The sequence below is a fragment of the Pongo abelii genome, chromosome 12, assembly GCF_028885655.2.
Source record: "Pongo abelii isolate AG06213 chromosome 12, NHGRI_mPonAbe1-v2.0_pri, whole genome shotgun sequence".
Classification (NCBI taxonomy): domain Eukaryota; kingdom Metazoa; phylum Chordata; class Mammalia; order Primates; family Hominidae; genus Pongo; species Pongo abelii.
Window position 1 is genome coordinate 100,054,995 of NC_071997.2, and position 18,872 is coordinate 100,073,866.

The window sequence follows — 18,872 nt, forward strand, 5'->3', positions numbered from 1 at the left end:
TCTTGTTGTGGTTTTAACTTGCATTTCTCTGATGACTAATGACACATCTTTCAAGCTCCTTTTGGCCATGCATGTATCTTTGTTCAAGTGTCTGTTCAAATATTTTATCCATATTTAATTGGTTGGTTTCTACTATTGAGTTGAAAGGGGTCTTTATCCTAAGTAAAAGTCTTTTGTGAGATACATGCAGTGTAAACATTTTCTCCTAGTCTATGGCTGGTGTTTTCATTTTCTTAATGCTGTCTTCAAAAAGCAGAAGGTTTTAATGTTAATAAAGTCCAATTTATCACTCTTTTTCTTTTATGGTTCATGCACTTTCTGTCCTAGCTCAAATTTCTTCACTACCCAATGTTATAACAATTTTACTTGAAGAAAACATAGAAGGAAAATTTTGTAACGTTGAGATCAATGATTTAACTTCATGACTGGCCTTCACATATAAATTTCTTCTCTGTTATCTTCTGTGGTCCATGGATAAAATATGCAGTTTAATTGTTTGGTTTACAAACATCTGGGGTTTTTCTAGATATGCAATAGTTATTTATGTCATTTAATTCAATTATGGAAAAAACTATGTACTATATGTAATCAATTTCTTAATTTATTCATTCATTCTTTCATTTCTGGAGATTTGTTTTATGTCGCAGTATATGGTCTTGCTGCACTTACCACATGCATTTGAAAAGACCACGTATTCCAAGTGTATTCCATAAACATCAATTCAGTCAAAATGGCTGATAGTGTTGCCATTTATCTATGTATTTACTTGCTGTTTGCCAAGTTGTTCTAACAATTGCTGACAGAGGGGTGTTAAAATATTCAACTATGATTGTGACATTGCCTGTTTTTCAATTTAGTTCTATCCATTTTTGTTTCATGTACTGTATAGTCATTATTAGATACATACACATTTATAATTACTATGTCTTCCTGATAAATAATCCCTTTATTATTATAAAGTCATCCTCTCTGTCTCTGGAAATATTCTTTGTAATGAAGCCCATTTTACTTTATAATAATTTAGCAAATTTAGCCTTGTTATACTTAACTGTTTTCATGGGATAATATTTTCCATCCATTATTATGAACCCACCTGAGTCTTTACATTTAAAGTACATCTCTTCTAGGAAGCATATAGTTGTGTCTTGCTTTTTAATTCCATTATCAATCTTTGACTTTTATTTGGAGTATTTATCCATTAGCATTTAACATAATTATTCATATAGCTGGGTTTAGTTTAAATATACCATTTTACCCTTTTTTGTTGTTGTTTCATTATGCTGCTTTTCCTGCCTTCTTTTTAAATAATCTGAATATATTTTAGGTTGCCACCTTGACTTCTTACTGGATTTTTAGCCAGATGCCTTTGCATTTTTAAGTGGTTGCTCTAGAATAATAAAATCTTTAATTTTTCACAACCTATAATAGTGGAAAATCAATAGTGTAATCCTTCACATAAAATGTAGAAACTTTGCAACCATATAGGATCACTTGTTCACCCTTGCATGCCTTCTAAATATGTTAGAAAATACCAAGAAATGACAGGTGAAGTGGCTCATGCCTGTAATCTCAGACTTTGGGAGGCCAAGGTAGGCGGATCACCTGAGGTCAGGAGTTTGAAACCAGCCTGGCCAACACAGTGAAACCCCATCTCTACTAAAAGTACAAAAACTAGCTGGGTGTAGTGGTGCATGCTTGTAATCCCAGCTACTCGGGAGGCTGAGGCACAGGAATTGCTTGAACCCAGGAGGCAGAGGTTGTAGTGAGTCAAGATTGCGCCATTGAACTCCAGCCTGGGCGACAGAGTGAGACTCCATCTCACACACACACACAGAAGAAACCTAAAAATAAAATCACCCAATGTCATTCCCTTCCTCCAAGCAAAAAAGTCATCTCCAGAATCTTTCTGCCTTTGACCATTCCCCAGTATCACCAGGTAGTTGGATTTTTTGTTTTTGCATCTTGCCCACAGTTGGTAATTTCTTTCTGCAGAAGGATAGTTCCAATCAGAACTACTACAGAAGCAGCCGGGCATGGTGGCTCACACCTGTAACTCCAGCACTTTGGGAGGCTGAGGTGGGCAGATCACTTGAGCCTGGGAGTTCAAGACCACCCTGAGCAATATGGTAAAACTCCGTCTCTACCAAAACACAAAAAAATTAGCCAGACATGGTGGTTCACGCCTGTAGTCTCAGCTACTCGGAAGGCTGAGGCAGCACAAACGCTTGAGCCCAGGAGACAGAGGTAAGCTGAGATTGTGCCTTTGCACTCCAGCCTGGGTGACAGAGTGAGACTACATCTCAGAAAAAAAGAACCACTACAGAAGCAGAAGTCCTCCAAATGAATTTTACTCAGAAAAAAGGAACCACTACAGAAGCAGAAGTCCTCCAAATGAATTTTAGAATCAGCATGTCAATTTCTGCAAATAAAAAAAAAAAAACGCCTATGGGGATTCTGATTGCTACAGATTTAATTTGAAGCTCAATTTTACAAGAATTGTGAATTCAACATATTGAGCCTTCCAACCCACAGATATGGTAAATCCATTTATTTAGATAATCTTTAATTTCTCTCAGTATTCTTTGTCATTTTCAGCATAGAGGTCTTGCATTTTAGTTGTAATTATTTGTAAATAATTTGATTTATTTAAGGCTATTGCAAATGATTTTAAAATTCTTTTCCCAAGTATTGCTAGCAAATATAAGTATAATTGACTTTTTTATGTTGACCTTGTATTCTAAGAACTTGCTTGTTAGTTCTAGTAGCTTTCATGCTCATTCTTAAGAGTTTTTCTATGATATAAACATGTCATCTATGCATAAAGGTAGTTTATATCCTAATTTCCAATCTGTATACCTTTTATTTCTTCATATCTTCTTCTTATCTATTGCACTACTGGGATTCTAGTTCAACAAGAAGAGAAGTGAAGAAAGCAGACAATCTTCCCTTTTTTCTGAGCTTACAGGGGAAAGACTACTTTTCACCAATAATGATTTTAGCTAGATGCACTTAATCAGGTTGATATTCTCTTCTATTCCTAGTTTACTAAGAGTTTTTATAATGAAAGGTGTTGAATTTTGTCAAAGGCTTTTCTGTTTCTATTAAGATAATCATCTGGTTTTTCTCCTTTGCTCTATTAATGAGGTGAGTTGCATTGTTTCATATTAAACCAATTTTGTATTCCTGGGGTAAACACTATTTGGTCATGATATATTATCCAATTTTATAGTTGTTGACAATGGGAATTAAAGTCCAGTAACAGTGGACCAGAAGGGAAATTCTAATAAGCATTAACCTCAAGACATGGTTAACTGTAGAAGACAAAAGAAAAGCAATCAGTCCCCGGGTCATTTCTAATTTGTAAGAGAACTTAAGGAACAGGCAGGCTGGGTGCAGTGGCTCATGCCTGCAATCCCAGCACTTTGGGAGGCCAAGAAGTGCAGATCACCTGAGGCCAGGAGTTCCAGAACTGCCTGGCCAACATGGTTAAACCCCATCTGTACTAAAAATACAAAAATTGGCTGGGTGTGGTGGTGCATGCCTGTAATCCCAGCTACTCGGGAGGCTAAGGCAAGAGAATCACTTGAACTGGGAGGCAGAGGTTGCAGCAAGCCAAGATTGTGCCACTGCACTCCACCCTGGGGGACAGAGCAAGACTCCATCTAATAAAAAAAAAAAAAAAAAAAAAAAAGGAAAAGCAAAGCAGAGCAATTAGTTTCAATGAGAAGGTGAAGGTATCAGCAGTTGTTTCCTCTTATTCAATGTCTTTTTTTTTTTTTGGTTGCTATCGAGACATTCTCTTTATGTTTTCTTTTCACCAGGCTGACTATGACATATGTAAGTACAGTTTTGTTCGTTTTATTTTGCTTAAGTCTCACTGTGCTTGTTCCTATATACTGTGAGGTAATTCTGAAGTAATTAACTCTAGTAACAAACTACCAAAAGTACAAGCACTAACAGTTATATTTCCTATCTTAATAAATTACAATTAATAAATGAGTAATTCCCTAGAAGAAAAATGGGTAATCATTTTCATCTGTAAAATGGATTAGCAAACTATGTTATGATCATAGATCAGTATTTATTAAATAGCTTTAAAGTCAATAGCAGAAAAAGAAAATACATAAAATACAATGTGTTAACTTCCAAAGATCTTTTTCCTTCTTTCATTTACAGAGACCTAGGGGCTTCAGGTAGAGTCAAAAGGCAAGCTGCCAGTATCAATTCACACTCACTTAAACAAACTTTTTGTCTTCCCCCTCAAGTCAGAGTCTCACTCTGATGTCCAGGCTGGGGTGCAGTGGCGTGATCTCAACTCACTGAAACTTCCGCCTCCCGGGTTCAAGCGATTATCCTGCATCAGCCTCCTGAGTAGCTGGGATTATAGGCGTGCACCACCACGCCCAGCTAATTTTTGTATTTTTAGTAGAGACAGGGTTTCATCATGTTGGCCAGGCTGGTCATAAACTACTGACCTTGTGATCTGCCCACCTCGGCCTCCCAAAGTGCTGGGATTACAGGCGTGAGCTACCCCGCCCAGCCTAAACAAACCTTTGCCAAGGAAAACTGAAAAACCTGTATGAACTAACTAAATTGTTCCCATTTTCAACAATAAAAGGAAATTAAAAACATTACTGAATGTCACTGACGTGGCTCATCTGAAGGGAAATAATGTAGATAACACAGCTAATTTTAAATTATCAAGCTGATACAACATAAATGGCTCTCTAAAACAATATGGGTTATTTTTACTCTGACTCAGCTTTCCTGAAACATGGAGATATAATCTCAGAAATAGCACCACGTAACAGCAACCTTAAACAAGTAAAGCTATTCCTCTTAGGAAAAGTTTCTGACTTTGCTAAATTAAAACATTTTCCCAGCATATTTCATATATATTTCAACCTGCTGCACCAAAATGAAAACACTGGAAAAATTTCTCCAAAAAAGAGATTTCACCATCATTCTAGTAAACTTTGGGACAGTTAATCAAAACTGAACAAAATTCAGGACCAAGAGCCATTCATTTGTTTATTCAATAAATATTTACCAAACACCAAATAACCACTGTCCCTATCTCTCCAAGTGCTTACAGACTTCTGGTAGGAGTATTAAGACTTCTATTGGCCGGGCGCAGGGGCTCACCCCTGTAAATCCAGCATTTTGGGAGGCTGGGTGGGTGCATCACCTGAGGTCAGGAGTTCGAGACCAGTCTCGCCAACATGGTGAAACCCCATCTCTACTAAAAATACAAAAATTGGCCTGGCGCAGTGGCTCACGCCTGTAATCTCAGCACTTTGGGAGACTGAGGCGGGTGGATCACAAGGTCAGGAGATCGAGACCATCCTAGCTAACACGGTGAAACCCCATCTCTACTGAAAAACACAAAAAAGTTAGCCGGGTGTGGTGGCGGGCGCTTGTAGTCCCAGCTACTCAGGAGGCTGAGGCAGGAGAATGGCGTGAACCCGGGAGGCGGAGCTTGCAGTGAGCCGAGATTGCACCACTGCATTTCAGTCTGGGGTTACAGAGCAAGACTCCGTCTCAAAAAAAAAAAAAAAAAAAAAAAATTACCCAGGTGTGGTGGCCCGTGCCTGTAGTCCCAGCTACTCGGGAAGCTGAGGCAGGAGAATTGCTTGAACCCAGGAGGCAGAGGTTGCAGTGAGTTGAGATCACGCTATTGCATTCCAGCCTGGGTGACAAGAGCAAAACTCCATTTTGAAAAAAAAAAAAAAGAAAAAAGAATTCTATTATACTTGCTCTTCTATCAACAGAGGAAGACATCTTGTAGCCTCAATAGTTCACAACCCTAGTCCCAGGCCACCAAGCTGCTGCTAGAGCAGGGAAATGGATGCCCAGCAAGAAAAACCCATGCTGTTCTTTCCTCTCTGTTCCCTTCTCTTCCATATCTATGGCCACTTCCAAGCAGATCTTATCCATTTAGCCTGCTTGAAAATAGGAATGCTCTACTACAAACTAGCATCACTGAATGCTATGAGTGTACCAGCCTCTACCTACTCTGCAGTACTTTCATAGATGTTCTGCAATATGATCCTCAAGTAAAGTCTTCTGTGTTGGGATAGGGGCATTTTACTCTTTCCCCCATTTTATAGAAGAGAAAGATGAAACAGATGGTTATTCCTAGTATCATGTAGTACTACCTAAATTATGGAACTAAGTAAGTGACGCAGCTCTTGAATAGAAATCAACCCTATTCCAGGGTGTAGGATATATATTTCATTCATTTTCTTATTCTGCATGCATTTATTCACAACAACTATGAGTAAAGCATTGAAGCACTGTCACAACCCTTGTAGAGAGCCTAGAAAAGAACAGAGCCTAGTCTTGCAAGGAAAATACATATATATATATATACACACACATACACATATACAAATATATATACATAATTATAATATAAGCCAAAATATGAACCTTGCAAAAAGAGAGGCACAAATAATTGTTCAAGAGTCAGAAGTGGGGTAGCACCTAAAAGCGGTCCCTCTTGTCTCAAATACAAATGCTCCTCAACATATGATGGAGTTACATCCTGATAAATCCATCATGAGTTGTAAATGTCCTAAGTCAAAATGCATTTAATAACACCTGTCCTACCAAACATCATAGCTTAACTTAGCCTGCCTTAAATACGTTAGCCTACAGTTGGGAAACATCATCTAACACCGAGCCCATTTTATTAAAAAAACACTGAATATCTCATGTAATTTATTGAATACTGTACTGAAAGTGAAAAACAGAATGGTTGTATAGGTATTCAAAGTATGGTTTCTACTTGAATGAATATCATTTGCACACCATTGCAAATTCAAAAAATTTTCAAACTATCGTAAGTTGGGGGATGTTTGTACTCTTTTGGAGTTACATAGGATTTAAATAAAGTTTATTTCTTCATTGAAACCAGGGACCACTTTTAATTCATCATCTTATCCACTTCAGTATCATGCACAAAGAAGGGCAGAAGGAAGGACTGATAGATGAAGAGCTGACGAGGGCTGACAGGTTTTTCTGGTTTATTTTGTATGTTTCATTTGGGATTAAAAAAAAGGTCGGGGGGACAGTGCAAAGCCCAAAGTATGTGTGGGGCTCTTAAAAGTCCTCCTCACATAGAAGTTTCTTGCCCTACTTCTCACCAATTAAAGATTTACTCGGGATTAACTCATCTCTTTAGAAGAGTTAGGCCTAGCACTGTGAGTCATTGTAATTAAACAGCATTCCTCCAAAAAGAAGTCGGTCTTCAGGACGGTTCTGATTTGAAAGAGCGTGGGAGGAGAGCAGAAAAATTACACAGCATAAAGGCCGGAGGGGAGAAGTATAAAACCTGAATTTATGACCTTCCCTGCAAGCTAGGAGTGAAGAGTTACCCACCATCAGAAGTTACTAGAGTTAATTACTTCACAGGTACCCCACAGTGCAAGGGAATGAGAATAGGTTAAAGAAAGGAAAAGTTTTAAAGAAAGGGAACCCCCCCCCACACACACACACACACAAGAAATGTTAAAAAATTAACTGTCTGAACGTAAAAAGAGTGTGTTCCTGTCTTTTCAGGATAACTGTGGTAATATATATGCTGCAATAAACTGCTTATGAGACCAATCCCAAGAAACTGGTACTTCTGGCCAGCAGGAACATTTCCTGTCATATGCCACATCCCTGTTTACTTCCATCATCAGAGAAAGCCAAGCATCCAGGTCACCATTTATCACCTAGACACTTGTCGCCATCCAGTCCCTACCCTGACTCAAGCTCACAGCCATTCCAGACCTTCCCTATCCTTCCCCCACCCCTCATTTCACCAGATCTATGTTCAATGTCACCTTCCCACTGAGACCTTCCCTGACCACCTTGTCTAAAACAGCTGTGCCCATCCCATTCTTATTCTCTTAACCTGCTTTATATTTCTCCTCAGCACTTCTGTGAAATAGCTGGTTCTCTCTTTGTCTACTCTGTATTTGACATAAACTCCAGAACAAAAAAGGCTTTGTTTACTGCTATATCCCCAATGACTAGTACCATACCCGTATATATTATTTAGTAGATATATATTAGCTGAATGAATAAATGAAAAGTACATAATATGTTTTTTATATGCCCTTTAAAATTTGTTAACACTTTGTCAATTCCTTTATAGCACATGTAATAAATAATGAGGAACATTTCCACAGTTACCTAAAACACACATAATATGATGATACACACCAAAGATTTCTGAGAATACTGATGTGGGAAAATAAAGCACGCAACCAGAGGACTCAAACGACTAACACCTAACCAGTTCAAACAGGGTGTGTAGGAAATAGTAATGTGAAAAATTTATATTACAGTACAAAATAAGCTAGCTTTTTTTGTTTTGTTGTGTTTTGTTTTGTTTTGTGTTTGAGGCGGAGTCTTGCTCTCTGTCACCCAGGCTGAAGTGCAGTGTGACTCACCGCAACCTCCGCCTTCCGGGTTGAGGTGGTTCTCCTTCTCAGCCTCCAGAGTAGCTGGGGTTACAGACATGTACCACCAAGCCCAGGTAATTTTTGTATTTTTGGTAGAGACAGGGTTTCACCATGTCGGCCAGGCTGGTCCGAACTCCTGATCTCAAGTGATCCACCTGCCTCGGCCTCTCAAAGTGCTGGGATTACAGGCATGAGCCACCTCGCCCAGCCACAATCTAGCTTTTCTTTCTAGCCAGTAAAAGTACTTTATTTTGCCTTATCCGAAAAACAACAAAGGAAGAAAACAACAGAATTCTAACTGGATTCCCAACTAAGATAATGAAAATGCCTTTGAAAAAATGATATATCTTAAGCAACTTGTATTCATTAAAGAACATACGTATCTTCCTTTATCCATAAAGCCAAAATATACTGACTGACCCCTTCGTCTGTGACTTTTCTCTTCTTAAAAGCCCTTCTTGATCTAAAATCCTCAAATATCTATTACTCCATCTTTCCCTTTCACTGCTATTCTTCTCCAACTGTGATCTTTATCTATTAACTTTATTTCCTTATACCATAGTCCCTCTGAATTCTCTGTAATGAGGGAACTGTCCAGAGAGTCCACTGAAACTGTCCTAGAAGTAACCAATGCACTCCTAATTGTCCAATCCAGTGGTCTCTTCTCTGTCCACATTTATCTCCGGACTGCTCTAGACTGTTGAACACTGATGAGCACACCACGCTCTTGACATCTTTCTAACCCATGGTCTCCTGGTCCTGCTCCTAGCTCTCTTTTTCACCGCGACCATGTAGGCATAGCACTCAATTTAAGAGTTGCAGACTCTTAAATCAGCAGCAAGATACATGTGACTTAGAAACTAAAGTGATAAGATTTTTCTCCACTTTATTTCCTTAGGTGGCAGTGTTTCACCATAAACAATCCAAGGCAAGGCCATACCAGAGGAAGTAATTTACCAGGAAAAAAATGAAATGGAAGAGAAAAAGACATTACTCACTGATGTAAATGCCAGAAGCTCCTCTTCAGTTAATGTGTGCACTGGGTTATTCTTTTGAAAATTAGTGCTTTAAATTAAGAAAAAAGGTAAATTAATTATAAGATGCAAGTTGTAGCTAATGAAATATAATTTTTAAAAAGCAAAGTAAATTGCTATATTTTATATATTTGAAAACAGATATTTAAATATTATGGGCGCCGGGCACAGTGGCTCACACCTGTGATCCCAACACTTTGGGCGGCTGAGGCAGGCAGATCACAAGGTCAGGAGATCGAGACCATCCTGGCTAACAAGCTGAAACCTCGTCTCTACTAAAAATACAAAAAATTAGCCGGGCATGGTGGCAAGCACCTGTAGTCCCAGCTACTCGGGAGGCTGAAGCAGGAGAATGGCGTGAACCCAGGAAGCGGAGCTCGCAGTGAGCCGAGATCGTGCCACTGCACTCCAGCCTGGGCAACAGAGCGAGACTCTGTCTCAAAAAAACAAAACAAAACAAAACAAACAAATAAATAAATAAATACTATGGTATTATATACAAATGTAGAGTTTGTCAAAGATAGGTATAAAAATAAAATGCTGACAAATAAAATGCGATTGGTGTACTAAATGTCCACATAATTTATCTTTTTTTTTTCTTTTTTTTTGAGACAGGGCTCACTGTGTCACCCAGGCTGCAGTGCAGTGGCACACACTTGGCTCATTGCAACCTCCACCTCCTGAGTTCAAGGGATCCTCCCAGCTCAGCCTCCTGAGTAACTGGGACTACAGGCGTACACCACCATTCCCAGCTGATTTTTCTATTTTTGTAGAAACAGAGTTTCACTGTGTTGTCCAGGCTGGTCTTGAACTCCTGGGCTCAAGTGATTGCCCACCTCAGCTTCCCAAAGTGTTCGGATTACAGGCATGGGCCACTATGCAGCCAACATAATTTACCCTCCTAGGAAAAAAGAAATTCAACATGTGCTACTCAGCAAAGAAAATGAAAAGAGCTATTATGACACCAAGTCTTATTTATTAAACTTATGCCAAAAAAACAAAAATGTTTTTATAACAGCTGTCAAGGAGGCAGAACAACAGGCATTCTCAGATCTTGCTGATCCAGGATCAATTACATTATTGGTAGGATCATTTTAGAAAACAATTTGGGCCGGGCACAGTGGCTCATGCGTGTAATCCCAGCACTTTGGGAGGCTGAGGCAGGCGAATGAATCATGAGGTCAAGAGATCGAGACCATCCTGGCCAACATGGTGAAACCACATCTCTACTAAAAATACAAAAAATTAACTGGAGGTGGTGGCGCACGCCTGTAGTCCCAGCTACTTGGGAGGCTGAGGCAGGAGGATTGCTTGAACTTGCGAGGCGGAGGTTGCAGTGAGCCAAGATTGCGCCATTGCACTCCAGCCTGAGTGACAGAGCAAGACTCCATCTCAAAAAAAAAAAAGAAAACAATTTGGCACTATTTTTTGTGAACATTCACATATCCTCAACTCAGTACTTCCATCCTAGATATAGAGACCAGAGGAATTCTTGAACAGATATATCAAGAATGAGATACATAAATATCCATAGCAATATTGTGTATAATAGGAAAAAATCTGGAAACAATCCAAATGCCCAAAAGGAAAACGACAAATTGTTGTATATTCATCCAACAGAATGCTATACTGCAAAGTAAATTGCGGCTACATATAACAACATGAATCACAGGAATACAATAATGAGAGAAAACAAGCAAATCACAGAGGACTATATATTTATTATAAGATACTACTTTTATAAAGCTCAAAAACAAGCAAATTTAAGCAACTGACTTACAAGCATACAAAACATGAAATTAAAATTTTTTTAAAAAGGCAAGAAAATGGCAAACATGAGATTCAGGATAACAGTTAACTTTTCACCAGTGTTTTTTATTATTAGACTATTCCAAATGGAATATTAAATATTCTTAACATATGGAATATATGAAATATTCCACATATAATTATAATATATATGGAATATATATAAGTGGATATATATATGGAATGTAATTCCAAATATTTCATATATTAATTTAACAAATTTTAAAGGGCATATAATATATATAAACATTTCATATATTAAGAATGAAAAGAGGCTGGGCGCAGTGGCTAATGCATATAATCCCAGCACTTAGGGAGGCCGAGGCAGGTGGATCAAGAGGTTAGGAGTTCAAGACCAGCCTGGCCAAGATGGTGAAACCCCGTCACTACTAAAAATACAAAAATTAGCTGGGCATGGTGCTAGGTGCCTATAATCCCAGCTACTCGGGAGACTGAGGCAGAGAACTGCTTGAACCCAGGAGGCAGAGGCTGCAGTGAGCCAAGATCATGCCACTGCATTCCAGCCTGGGCAACAGAGCAAGAATCCATCTAAAAAAAAAAAAAAACAGAATGAAAAGAAAACACTGTCTTATAAAATATAACGTATCCTTATAATTTTCAATACTGTTTAAGGATTTTATAATGACCATAAATTGTTTATATAATAATTTTTAAATGAACCAATTTTTACTGTTGGAAAAGAAAAAAATCAATGAATGGAAGAGGAAAGAACTATGAAATGATTTTATTAAAAACACCTACAAGACAAACACACATGAATGCATACAAGCAGTCAGGTAGAATGAGGTATAACAGAGGTGGGGCAAGTTCCAGCATTGGTCGTCAGGTAAAAATCCAACTCAAGCAGGAGGCCAGTGAACAGCAAGAGTCCAGGGAAGGAGCCTGAAGCTAACCCCACTGTTGTGCCAATCTACAATGTATAAGAATTCACCTTCTCAGGCTAGGCACAGTGGCTCACGGCTGTAATCTCAGCACTTTGGGAGGCTGAGGCAGGTAGATCACCTGAGATCAGGAGTTCGAGACCAGCTTGGCCAACATGGTGAAACCCTATCTCTACTAAAAATACAAAAATTAGCTGAGCATGGTGGTGGGCGCCTGTAATCCCAGCTACTCAGGAGGCTGAGGCAAGAAAATCGCTTGAACCTGGGAGTCGGAGGTTGCAGTGAGTCAAGGTTGCACCATTGCACTCTAGCCTGGCCGACAAGAGTGAAACTCCGTCTCAAAAAAACAAAACAAAAAAAAAGACTTCACCTTCTCTAAGTCTCCTTTCCAAACCAAACCAGCCTAACACAATGTCTAAGTCACCTCTTCACGGGGGTTAGCGACCACAGGGATCAGACAGAGATCAGGCAATATAAGAAAATCACTATTTAAAAACCCCACAGTAACTTAGTATATGCAAATCATAAATTCACTACTATTCTAACCCAGAGGTTTATAAACTGCATCAGATGCACTAAGATTCAGAAAATAAGCAAGTGGTTTCTACCAAACAATGAAGAGTTAAACTGCCGGTGAAGTCAGTTCTGTGCTTTTATCTGCTCTATATATTGAAATTCCACTGAGATCTTCCTTTGGGAAAAACAAGTATCCAGAAAAGATGAGCATTTTCTGGATTTTTAGTCCTCTCTTAAATGTAAAGTTTACCTCAATATAGCTATAGTTCAGCTGACATAATGCCTGGGAATACATTTATTTGGCATAGTTTAATTTCCTGATGAGATGACAATTATGAATTTGCCAAAATAACATTTTCTTAAGTAACATAAAAAAGAACTCAGAATTTGGGGTCAGTAAAACTTAGATTCAGATCCCAGTTGCCACTCTGTAATTCTGAACAAGTCATTTAGCCATTTGAACCTTGTTTTCCCACCTGAAGAATTGAGACAAATAACAACGCTTAGTGTTGTTAGACTATTAATGAGGGTTAATGTGAAAGTACATGGTATAATGCCTACCACATACTATTGTTGATAAATGGTTGCTATTCATATTATTGGATTGAACAAGTATTTTTTATGCAGTAAACATAAATTCTGTCACTGGAAGGCCAGGTGCGGTGGCTCACGCCTGTAATCCCAGCACTTTGGGAGGCCGAGGTGGGTGGATTACGAGGTCAGGAGATCGAGACCATCCTGGCTAACACAGTGAAACCCCATATCTACCAAATACACAAAACAAAATTAGCCAGCTGTGGTGGTGGGCGCTTGTAGTCCCAGCTACTCAGGAGGCTGAGGCAGAAGAATGGCATGAACCCAGGAGGTAGAGCTTGCAGTGAGCCAAGATCGCACCACTGCACTCCAGCCTGGGGTGACACAGGGAGACTCTGTCTCAAAAAAAAAAAAAAAATTGTGTCACTGGAATAAATAATGTTACAGGAAAATTGCTTAGGATTTAGAAACAGAACTCTGTATGTGTGATCCATTTTAAAATAAAAAGGAACTGTAGAACTGAATTCAACTTTTATATAAAAGAAAACTTACTGTTGCATATATGAAGTAAAATGCTATGAGGTGAACACCAAAGGGTGAGTTCTACTGAATCAAAAGAATAAGATTTTGGCTGGGCACGGTGGCTCACCGCCATAATCCTAGCACTTTGGGAGGCTGAGGCGGACGGATCACCTGAGGTCAGGAGTTCAAGACCAGACTGGTCAACATGGTGAAACCCCGTCTCTACTAAAAATACAAAAATTAGCCAGGTGTGGTGGCACATGCCTGTAATCCTAGCTACTTGGGAGGCTGAAGCAGGAGAATTGCTTGAACCTGGGAGGCGGAGGTTGCAGTGAGCCAAGATCGTGCCACTGTACTCCAGCCTGGGCGACAGTGCAAGACTCTGTCTCAAAAAAAAAAAAAAAAGATTTTTTCAAATGCTCCCTTTCTTAAGTTGCCTATTACTAATTTAACTGGTATCAATATTATAGCTTTGTGAGGGATTCTATTTTGAACATTAATAAATCTCTTGATGACAAATGGGATATTCATTTAGTCTAAAACTACCTTTCAAAGAATTTTTTTTTTTTTTTTTTTTTTTGAGACAGAGTTTCACTCTGTTACCCAGGTGGAGTGCAGTGGCATGATCTCAGCTCACTGCAATCTCCACCTCCTAGGTTCAAGCGATTCTCCTGCCTCAACCTCCCAAGTAGCTGGGATTACAGGTGCCTGCCACCATACCCGGCTAATTTTTGTATTTTTAGTAGAGACGGGATTTCACTATGTTGGCCAGGCTGGTCTCAAACTCCTGACCTTGGGTGATCCACCCGCTTCGGCTTCCCAAAGTGCTGGCGTTACAGGCATAAGACACCGCACCTGGTCAATAAAATGTTAATTACAAAATAAAAGAATAACTTTGGAGAAGCCTAGCAAACACCACTTTAATCATGTGATCAAAGTTAACATCAACAGTAGTGGGGCAAACCCAAATCATATTCTACCTGCTAGGATGCAATGAGAATAACAAAACTTCATTTCTCTGACATCCCAGCTAAAAACACATAAGGTGGCCAGGTGTGGTGGCTCATGCCTGTAATCCCAGCATTCTGGGAGGCAGAGGCGGGCGGATCAGCTGAGGTCAGGAGTTCGAGACCAGCCTGGAAAACACAGCAAAATCCCATCTCTACTAAAAATACAAAAAAATTAGCCGGGCGTGGTGGTGCGCGCCTGTAATCCCAGCTACTCAGGAGGCTGAGGCAAGAGAATCGCTTGAGCCCATGGGGCGGAGGTTGCAATGAGCCAAGATTGTGCCATTGCACTCCAGCCTAGGCAACAATAGCAAAACTCCGTCTCAGGAAAAAAAAAAAATGCATAAGGTGAATCCAACTATTAAAAAAAAAAATCAGACAAACTCAAATTGAAGGAAAGTCTAAAAGTAATGGACTTGTAAATTTCAAGTGTCAAGATCATGCAAGTCAAGCAAAAACGAGGAACTATTCCAGACTGACAAAGACTAAAGAGACACGACAACTAAATGTGACACATATATTCTAGACTGGATCTTTTCTAAAAGAGAGTATCTGGACAACTAGCAAAATTTGAATGGGGTCTGAGAATTAAATGATAGCAAAGTACGAATGTTAATTTTCTGATTTTGATAGCTGTATTGTGACTATGTACAAAAATAACATTATTTGTTGGAAATATACACTAAATTATTCAGGAATGATACAGTATCATGTTGGAAACTTATTCTTAAAAGTTATATGTATCGTCCTGCCCTTAAACATTTTTCACAAATTTGAAATTATTTCTATCAGAAAAAAAAGTTAAAACTATTTCCACCACAGATAAGGTTCCACAGTATTAAAAAATAATCCTAACCTTTGAAATGTAAATATCCTCAAATCTCAAAATAGTCATTCTCATTTGTCTTTAATATTTTATTAATAATCTAGTCCTAGCTAAAGCTAACCAAAGAAATTGTGCTTATAAAGGAAACAGAAGAATAGATATACCAACTCATTGGTGATTCGTAATGTCTAACCCTTTAATTGGCTCTCCAAGTATTTCCTCTTGATCTCCATAAGCTCTACAAAATTCCCTATTCATCCAGAACTCTTGGAACCTCCTTGAATAAAGATTCTCCACACATAAGAGAATCAATATGCAAAGTGTTCAAAGCAGCCAAGTCAGTCATTAACTTACCAGATTCCAAGGATAATAGCGAGCTCTTCAGCACACAGATCCGGCATCTGGAACTGTTCACAATCTGCTAACTTTATGTCATTCAGAATGGTGTCATCATTGAGCTCAAGATTCTAGTAGAATACAAAAGAAAATACTTAGACCAAAAATTAAATTTTATTCACTTACCAGAATGGCATGTAATAGATTGCTAGAAAGGATAAAGTTAACTTACCTGTTCGACATATGGTCAATAGGCTGTTTCTTGTGAAACACATATTTGGAAACAATTTACCTTCCAGAAATGAAAGATGTGCCATCTACACCTCAAGAACGCACTAACAATGACAATAATAGGGAATAACAGCTATCACTGATTGAGCCAAGTATGCAAAAGCCCCTCTGCAGATAATTTTACAGACATTTTTCAAATTCATCCTCACAATAATCATAGACAATAGGCATTTCTATCCCTATTTATTGATGAAAAAACAAAGAATCAGATACTTGAAGCTCATCCAAGATCACACTCAAAGTCATGTGACAGCATCAGGATTCAAAACTTGATCTTTCTATTCTGCCTCTAAATTCTAATCAAAAACATCAACTTCCCAACTCTGTGTCTCAGCAATATAGTGTGATCAGTTGAGAAATTTCTCACAAATAGCTTATTATCAATGATGGAAATGCCAAACTGTGACAAGTTCATTCTAAAATTTATATGGAAATGCAAATGATCGACAATAACCAAAACAATTTTTAAAAGAATAAAATATGAGGAAGTACTTGATTTCAAGAATTACTATAAAGCCCAGACAGTATAGTACTGGCATAAAGACAGACATATAAAGTGAATGGAACAGAATACAGTCCAAAATTTTAGACCCGTGCATATATGATGGATTGATTTTCAATAAAGCTAACTAGGTGGTTCAACAGGTAAAGCCTTTCAATAAATGACATTAGAGAACTTTGGGAGGCCAAGGGGGGGAGGAAGCTTGAGGCCAGGAGTTCGAGATCAGCCTGAGCAACACAGCAAGACCCTGTCTCTCCAAAAAATAAGTAAATGCTGTCAGAACAACTGCATATCCATTTGGAAAAAAAAAAAATGACCCTTCACTTTTATCTCAATCATACACAAAAATTAAATCAAAATTAATCACAGACCTTAATACACAAGCTAAAGCTAAAAAAACTTCTAGAAGAAAACATTTTTTAAAAAATCTTTGTAACCTTGAGATGGAAAGGCAGTCAGTCCTTAATTAGGACACAAAAAGTATGAATTATAAGAGAAAAACTTCATAAATTGGACTTCATCAAATTAAAAACTTCTGTTCTCTGAAAACATTGTTAAGAAGACAAAAAGTCAAGCTCCAAATCCAAATATACTGACAAAACATATATCTGAAAAGGGACTTGCATCCAGAATATGGAGAACTCTTAGAACTCAATAGGAAGACAAACAACTCAAATTAAAAATGGGCAAGAGAGGCCAGGCATGGTGGCTCATGCCTGTAATCCCAGCACTTTAGGAGGCCAAGGTGGGTGGATCACTTGATGTCAGGAGTTCGAGACCAGCCTGGTAAACATGGCAAAAACCCCATCTCTACCAAAAATACAAAAATTAGCCAGGCATGGTGGCGCATACCTGTACTCCCAGCTACTCGAGAGGCTGAGGCAGGAGAAACACTTGAACGCGGGAGGTGGAGGTTGCAGTAAGCTGAGATCGTGCCACTGCACTCCAGCCTGGGCAATAGAGCGAGATTCCATTTCAAAAATAAAAAAAGAAGAGGAAAAAAAAAACTTATGTTCACACAAAGACTTACACACATATTTTCTAGGCAGGTTTATTAGTAATAGCTGCTAGAAATAACTTAAATGTCCACCAACAGTTCACACTGGTATTTCAACATGGATGAATCTTGAAACCATTAAGCCAGACCAAAAGATTATATACTGTATGATTCCATTTATTGGAAATTCTAGAAAAGACAGATCTAATCTATGACAGCAACTAAGTGCAAAGAACTATGACGGCACTCTTTGGAGAAACTTTTTTTCATTGTGGTGGTGGTTACATGCGTCTAATTGTTAAATCTCAACAAACTATGATTTAAAATAGGTATATTTTATATAAATTATTCCTCAATAATCTTGGGTTAAATTTTTTTCTAATTCAACAAAAAAAAAAAAAAGGAAGACTTTAGGAGCCAACTGAAGCTAGACAGAAGCCAGGTGCCATGGCTCATGCCTGTAATCCCAGCACTTTGAGAGGCTGAGGCAGGCGGATCACTCGATGTCAGGAGTTCGAGACCAGCCTGGCCAGCATGGTGAAGCCCCGTCTCTACTAAAAATACAACTATCCGGGCGTAGTGGCATGTGGCTGTAGTCTCAGCTACTTGGAGTCTAAGGCAGGCTACAGAATGAGACACCATCTCAAAAAAAATAAAAAATAAAAAAAATTAAAATATATATTTTCACATTGTAACATTTCTTTTTTTTGAGAAAGTCTCAGTCGCCCAGGCTGGAGTGCAGTGGCGTGATCTCAGCTCACTGCAACCTCCACCTCCTGGGTTCAAGCGATTCTCCTGCCTCAGCCTCCCAAGTAGCTGGAATTACAGGCACACACCACCATGCCCAGATAATCTTTTCTATTTTTAGTAGAGATGGGGTTTCGGGATGTTGGCCAGGTTGGTCTCGAACTCCTGACCTCAAGTGATCCTCCCACCTCGGCCTTCCAAAGTGCTGGGACTACAGGCGTGAGCCACCACACCAGGCCATGTTGTAACATTTCCAATCAGGATATATTTTGTAATCACTATAAATGGTATAGTAGTGTTCCTTTCCTTTTCCTGAAAAATGGTTATTAAACAGATGGTGTATATTACAATCTAATAATGTGTTTGACACAAGGTAACATGATATATAACCAA

At 38.7% G+C, this 18,872-nt stretch overlaps 1 protein-coding gene across 1 annotated transcript in view; it reads right to left on the reverse strand.

The window, feature by feature from the left end:
• The window catches only part of TTC27 (tetratricopeptide repeat domain 27), a 203,055-nt gene that overhangs the window by 137,725 nt on the left and 46,458 nt on the right, over window positions 1-18,872 (reverse strand). The window contains 2 exon segments of the mRNA NM_001133856.1: window positions 9,455-9,521; window positions 15,961-16,073. Of these exon segments, the coding sequence (NP_001127328.1) occupies window positions 9,455-9,521; window positions 15,961-16,073 (180 nt within the window).